This window comes from Gekko japonicus, unplaced genomic scaffold (genome assembly GCF_001447785.1).
Source record: "Gekko japonicus isolate JY-2015 unplaced genomic scaffold, Gekko_japonicus_V1.1 scaffold3265, whole genome shotgun sequence".
NCBI classification, from domain to species: Eukaryota; Metazoa; Chordata; class Lepidosauria; order Squamata; family Gekkonidae; genus Gekko; species Gekko japonicus.
The window spans coordinates 141,498-148,866 of record NW_015175462.1 but is presented as its reverse complement, the minus strand read 5'-3'; the positions used below and the strand labels follow the sequence as shown (position 1 = coordinate 148,866).

Below are 7,369 nucleotides of genomic sequence, written 5' to 3'. Positions count from 1 at the left end.
GAAATGCATCTTGTTCTTGCATTGGAGAGTTCAGCTTGTAACCTAGGACTTGCTTGGCCTCAGTGCACAGAAATTAGATCAATCTGATACCATACATATTTTTTAGAAATGATTCGGAAAATATTTGAACACCTGGTCCTAAAATATTTTATTCATCATGTTATAATAAAACATTTCATACTAATTTTTTTTCTTTTCCCATTTCCCCCCCCCAGGCCTTCACATCTCTACCCTTTGGTCCTGCTTCCCTTCTCCCTCCCCACACTCTCCGCCCCCTCTCGGAGATTCCCCCGGGGACCCCTTCTCCAAGGTCTGTCTGGGAAAAGATGCTCCCAGAGTGCACTCCCCCAGGCCTTCACATCTCTACCCTTTGGTCCTCCTTCCCTTCTCCCTTCCCACACTCTCCGCCCCCTCTCGGAGATTCCCCCGGGGACCCCTTCTCCAAGGTCTGTCTGGGAAAAGATGCTCCCAGAGTGCACCTACAGCATCCTGCCCTTTGCCTTAGGGAAGAGGTCATGGGGGGAAAGCGACATTTTCAGTGCGAGAACACAATCCACGTTACACCTTTGGAAACCTGGGCTGGCACAGAGTAGGGCGTGCCACGTAAGGCTGCCAGCTCTGAGTTGGGAGATACCTGGAGATTTGGGGGGTGGAGCCTGGGGAGGGCGGGGTTAGAGTCCAACGGCCAAAGCAGCCATTTTCTCCATGAGAACCGATCTTGGTCAGTGGCAGAATCACAGAATCATAGAGTTGGAAGTGACCTCCAGGGTCATCTAGTCCAACATCCTGTACAATATAGGAAATTCACAAATCCTTCTCCCACCCACACCCACAGAGACCGCTGTTCCACGCCCAGAAGATGACCAAAACCCTCCAGGATCCCTGGCCAAACCGGCCTGGAGGAAAAAGGCCCCCTGACCCCAAAGTGGCAATCAGCATTTCCCTGGGTGTGTAAGAAAGGGCCACAAGAACTAAGCACTGAGGCAACCCTTCCTGCCCTCCCTCTCATGATCTGCCTCAGTTCACAGAATCCACATTGCTGTCAGATGGCCATCGAGCCTCTGTTTGAAAACCTCCAAAGGAGGAGAGCCCACCACCTCCCGAGGAAGCCTGTTCCACTGGGGAACCACTCTAACTGTCAGGAAGTTCTTCCTAATATTTAGCCAAAAACTCTTCTGATTTAATTTCAACCCGTTGGTTCTGGTCCGACCTTCTGGGGCAACAGAAAACAACTCCGCACCATCCCCTTTACGACAGCCCTTCAAGGACTTGAAGATGGTTGTCATATCACCTCTCAGTCGTCTCCTCTCCAGGCTAAACATTCCCAGCTCCTTCAACCTTTCCTTGTAGGACTTGGTCTCCAGACGGCACCTGGAGTTTGGCAACCTTGTGTCAGACCCTTTCAAAGCAACCAAGGCGATGCTACCTTCTGGATAAAGTGGAATTTTGTTCCCCTGGGCAAATGCTCTGTGCCTTTAAGAGACTACGAGGCAAAGCCAGGAATTCCCCCTGCAGAGCAAGTGTTCCAAGCACAGCATAGCCTCTGTTGGAGGAGGCCGTGCAAGACCCAGTGTGGTGTCCCCAGGAAGCCCTCTCCCCAGATCCAGGCATACTGCTGAAGCAGAGGCTTGCTGGGGCCCTCGGGTTGCCTCACCCCATCCTGGCTCCCTGCTGCACTCCCTGGTCCAGCCGTGAGCCCCTCACTCACCCTTTGGGATGGCCAGAGAACTTGTCGCAAAGGATGGTGACTCGGTTGATCTCCCCGCAGCTGTTGAAATGGGACTCCAGCTCTTCTGCCGACCCTTCGTAATCCACCTGCGAAGACCACATAAGATACGCAGAGTGGTGGGTGTGCTGCAAACACAAAGCTAGCGCTCCTTGGCCAAAGAGTCCGGGACCCACTGAGACATGGGGTCCTCTCGAGGACGCGTCAGTCTGCCAACAGCCAGCCGCTCTAGCCACATTCTCATAGCTGAAAACCAGCTTTTCTTAAGGCAACCGTTTTGTTTTTCAAACAAAACAGGCACTTTAGTTTCTGCTGGACCTGGTTTTGGATCTGAAATACACACAGGCTAGCTGCACGGGAGCGGGGGGGGGAACTCTGCACATGCTCGGGGCCGTCATTACTGTGCACAATCCCGGGTCGATGACAAGCATGCAAAGCCGGCGCTGGCTCAGGTCAAGCCTCCTCTCACTTACATTTCCCACGTAGATGGAGCGGTGGTCAGCCTCAACTTTTTCTGCTGTCAGGCTACAGAAAGGAAGACCTGTATTGGGAGGGGGCGACAAAACGTTTTTCTGAAGGCAAGACAGGAACTTGGGTGTGCAAAGTAGCTTTACAGGAGAAAGAGCGTGGAGGCCTATAACTTCTTGTTTTACATTTGCTTTTTGTGTGTTACACAAACATTTATTTATTTGTTCGTTTATTTTAAATTTCTACCCTGCCCTCCCCACGAATGGGCTCAGGGCGCCTAACAAACAAGGGCACCATGTGCCAATACATAAAACCAAATAAAAGAAGATCTTGAGCAGAAGGATTTTCAGAGAGTACATTGAAATAAGCCATATTGAGTAACTATCTTCAGCACTTTTGTTGTTGTTCAGTCGCACAGTCGAGTCCGACTTTTCGCGACCCCATGGACCAGATCACGCCAGGCCCTCCTGTCTTCCGCCGTCCTCTGAAGTTTGCTCAACTTCATGTCCGTTGCATCGATGACACTGTCTGACCATCTCATCCTTTGCCGTCCCCGTCTTCTTTGACCTTCAATCTTTCCCAGCATCAGGGTCTTCTTCAGGGAGTGCTCCCTTCTCATTGGGTGGCCAAAGTATTTGAGCTTCAGTTTCATTATCTGGCCTTCCAGGGAGCAGTCAGGGTTGATTTCTTTTAGGATTGACTGATTTGATCTTCTTGCAGTCCAAGGGACTCTCAAGAGTCTTCTCCAGCACCATAGTTCAAAAGAATCTATTCTTCAACCTTCCTTATAGTCCAACTCTCACAGCCATACATAACTACTGGGAATACAATTGCTTTGACCATGCGGACTTTTGTTGGCAGGGTGATATCTCTTCTTTTTATCATGCTGTTTAGGTTCGCCATCGCTTTCCTCCCAAGGAGCAGGCGTCTTTTAATTTCATGGCTGCTGTCACAGGGATCCCAGGAACGTGAAGTCTGTCACTACTTCCACGACTTACCCTTCTATTTGCCAAGGAGTGATGGGGCCGGATGCCATGATCTTAGTTTTTTTGATGTTGAGCTTTAAGCCCACTTTTGCGCTCTCCTCTTTTACCCTGAGAAAGCAGCTCTTTAGGTCCTCTTCACTTTCTGCCATTGGAGTGGTATCGTCTGCATATCTGAGGTTGTTGATCTTTTCCCCAGCAATCTTAATTCCCGCTTGTGATTCATCCAGGCCAGCATTTCAGCACTTTACAAAACTGTATTAATAATTGAATTGTTTTATATGGTTTTATGTGGTTTTAACTGCATTTTATGTACTGACTGTGAGCCGCCCTGAGTCTGCATTGCAGGGAGGGCGGGGTATAAATGTGATAAATAAATAGAGCTTTCTTCCATGACCGTATGGGAATCCAGTCAAGAGCCGTTCAAAACAATCGCTCAAGTTAGGGTTTATCCCCCCCCCCAAACCAGCTGCCCTTGAGGCATTGACCCTGGTTCTCAGAAAAACCAGCTGGAAGCCATGCTATGTTTCCCTGCATGCGGAGCAAGCAAGCTATGACATCTGGAGACGCTGCTCAGCATTCCCGAAAATCCCTCCGGAACGGGAACGGCAGCATCTGGAAGCGAGAGCTGGCAGGGCCTGGAAATGCTTACTTTGGCACAGAGGGGGAGTGAGAGAGAGAGAGAGCGGAGTGCAACGTTAATCCCATTCTGCACATTCTAGGACGCAACAATGGCTGGAAGCCTATTCCTGGCTGGAGACGAGCAGCCCCACCACAGCGCTGACAACGGCCAATTTTTACCAGGACACACCCGTGTTTGTGCGCACGCTTTTGAGCTTTTCAGAACTGTCCCATCAGGCGGGCCGGATGACAAAAAGGAAAGGGGGGGGCAATGTTTGGGTAGGGTTGCCAGGTCCAGGAGGGCTATTTTTGGGCAGGAACGCACAGGAACGGAGTTCCAGCTGGCTCCCGAGTTGGCCACGCCCAGCAGGAACTCATTAGCATAACAGGCCACACCCAACAGCAGGAACTCATTAGGATTGGCTACAGTAGGCGTGTGTGGCCTAACATGCAAAGGTGTCCCTGCTACAAAAAAAGGCCCTGGGTTTTGACAACAAACAAGGTAAAACAGAATAAGAAGCAAAAGGTGGGTGTGGCTGGATGACCACACTTCTGGCAATAGGGGGCTGCGGCCTAATATGCTAATGAGCTGTGGTGTCAGGGTGTGGCCTATTATGCTAATGAGTTCCTGCTGTGCTTTTTCTACAAAAAAAGCCCTGAGGTCCGGGTTGGACAAGACCTGGAGATTTTGGGGGTGGATCCAGGAGAGGGTGGGGTTTGGGGAGGGGAGGGGCCCCAGCATGGTGCAATGCCATAGAGTCAGTCCACCCTCCAAAGCAGCCACTTTCTCCAGGGGAACTGGTCTCTGTCAGCTGGAGATCTGTTGTAAAAGCGGGAGATCCCCAGGCCCCACCTGGAGGCTGTTGCAACCCTATGTTTGGGGCATGATGGAAAAGCCCAAAGCCTTAATGACACGGAGACCAGGATCAGAGGGTACCCCGTGCAAGACTCACATCTGAAGATATTCTGGAAGTGACCGGGATGGGACAGCAAAGCCCTGGGGAATTAGATCCCTCCCCAGCCACAGAGCAGATGCAAGTCAATGGGGCAACAGTCAGAAGCGCGACCGCAGCTTTTTACTCAGGGATGACCAAGCAGCCTAGAGAGTCCGAGGGGTGGCCCTCCTGGATCCGTGTGATACAGTCATTGTGAAGTGCTCCTGCCGGCACTATTAGACTTGCAGCCCAATGTTGTGGGAGATGGAGACTGGGTGGCCAACCTCCCCATAAAGGTAAAGGTTCCCTTGCTCGAAAGCCAGTCGAATCCGACTCTAGGGTTGCGGTGCTCATCTCCGTTTCCAAGCCGAAGAGCCAGCGCTGTCCGAAGACGTTTCCGTGGTCATGTGGCCTGCATGACTAAACACCAAGGCGCACGGAACCTTCCCACTGAAGTGGTACCTATTTTATCTACTTGCAATGTCTTGCTTTCGAACTGCTAGGTTGGCAGGACCTGGGGCCAGAGACGGGAGCTCACTCCATCATGCGGCACCCGGGTCTCGAACTGCTGAACTACCGACCTTCCACAGCCTGCAGTTCAGCGTCTTAACCACTTGAGCCACCGCAGCTCCACTACCTCCCCATACGGCCTGGCATTCCCCTGAAATTACAGCTGGGAGCTTTGGGTGACAGCGACAGGCGTCTCATAAGCAGACGCAACATCGTCCACTGCTGCAACACTCTAGCAACCCCCCCACCCCCACCCCCGGACTCTGTGGTAAAAGCCACAATGTCACTTTCTCCATCCAGTTTCTCTGGCTATTGTATTAGGCAGCAGGAGGGAACTGGATGTGTGGAGAGCTGGGGGGAATCTGCTGTACAGCTGGAGACCTGGTCCCCCTAATTACCGCGGGATCCCCCCCCCCAATACAGAGGTCAGTTTCCTGGACTGGAATAACAGCTTCGCGGGGGGCAGCCTGAATGACATCGCATCCCTGTTGAGCTACCCCCAAATCTCCAGGTCTTCCCCACTCTGGAGTTGGCTACCCTATAAAGTCTCCACTCATATGCAAACCACGTTTTCCGCTGCATTGCAAGGGATTCTGGGCTCTTCATCACAGATCACATGGTGCAGCATCCCAGTGAGATCCATACCTGCCTCCGGGCCCATGACGAAGGGCTTTGCTCCTGTCTGCATGCCCTGGAATCGCTCGTCCTCCTTCTCCGGCTCGTCCTCCTTCTCCATCTCCCGAATCTTGGCCTTGATCGCCTCCAGCTCCTGCGTACCACGAGATGCAAAATCGTACACAGTCATGCTCAGTTGTTGCCACAGCACAAGGGGGGGGCTCTCGTGGGCTCCTCTGTAGCCACCCCCTGGGCCCTGCCGGGCGGGACTCCAAGAGGGGAGGTTCCCAGAAGCCCTTCCATTTGGAAACCCGACTTTCTCAAGCTAGATGTCAACGCTCTTTGCTATCTTTGGAGGTCAATACTAGGCGGGTGGGTGAACCTATAAGGTGTTGTGTAACGATCCATAAATGGGATTCTGGGGAGGGGAAAGGCAAATGCTTGACACATTTGATGCAATCGTCTTGGATGCACCCAGACGCAGGGCCGGCTCACTCACTAGGCGAACTAGGCATTCGCTTAGAGCGGGCCGGCCCTTAAGGGCGCCAAACTGCACCCGCCCCCCCACTGCCAAAAGTCCCCCCTTGCCAAAAGCCCTGCATGCATCTAGTCCCTGACCGGGGGGGTCACTGCAAAGGGACAGCGCGCATGCGGCTGGGGGGGGTCCCGGTTCCCCAGGGGGGAAGGAGACGGGGGGGAGAAAAAGCAGAAGGGCCACCCTCCAAAGAGCCTTGTAGCCCCCTCTCCCCCACACCCGATGCGCCCAGCTTAGCACCCGTCTTGAGTGCCGGAGAGGCACGTGGCGGAGGGGGGGGTCGCCACAAGGCAGCCTCGCCTGGGGGGGCGCTAGTTTCGCCTAGGGCACCGAAAAACCTCGAGCCGGCCCTGCCCAGACACATCCCAAGAGCACAAAGAGCCTCACAGGAACATTTTCCAGGGTGTCCAGAGTGGCAGCTGGGAAGGACATGCCAACCTGGATTTTGGGGTTCAGCCAGCTCAACAGCAAAATGTCTTTGGCTGACTGTTGAGTGCAGAAAATGGGGACTGTGGTGGACTTCAGTGTGGGCTGGGTGTGGGTGGGAATCCATCTGCACAGAGACATCTCCGCTCAGCATCCTCTCCAGGTCAGCCTTCTCTCCTAGGGCTGCCAACCTCCAGCTGGGATATAGCATTATGAAAATATATTTAGACTGCTGTTTTGCAGTGAGTAGTACGGAAAGAATCTGTTCCACTGAAGCGGGAAGAATGTCAAGTGTCAATTTCATGGATTAGAATTGTTGGCGTCACCTGCAAACGAATGTTACTCACGCAGCACACTTAGAAAAAGCGGTCATGTGAAACGGTAGTACATGCAGATTCCGTTGTGTGTATGCGTACATCTTTATTACTTGTTGAAGAAATACTACTCACCAGGGGTCATTTCGTAGAAAAGGAGGTGCAGGAGCTCATTAGCATAACTCATTAGCATGACTTATTTGCATATGCCCCACCCCCTGAGATCACCGGACGTG

General features: G+C 52.6%; 1 protein-coding gene across 1 annotated transcript in view; it reads right to left on the bottom strand.

The window, feature by feature from the left end:
- LOC107122783 (embryonic polyadenylate-binding protein 2-like) overlaps positions 1-7,369 on the bottom strand; it is a 24,372-nt gene that overhangs the window by 5,570 nt on the left and 11,433 nt on the right. Inside the window, exons 3-5 of the mRNA XM_015425916.1 lie at positions 5,889-6,012; positions 2,200-2,267; positions 1,709-1,815 (exon numbers count right to left, since the gene is read on the bottom strand). Of these exons, the coding sequence (XP_015281402.1) occupies positions 1,709-1,815; positions 2,200-2,267; positions 5,889-6,012 (299 nt within the window). The remainder of the gene's footprint in view (positions 1-1,708; positions 1,816-2,199; positions 2,268-5,888; positions 6,013-7,369) is intronic.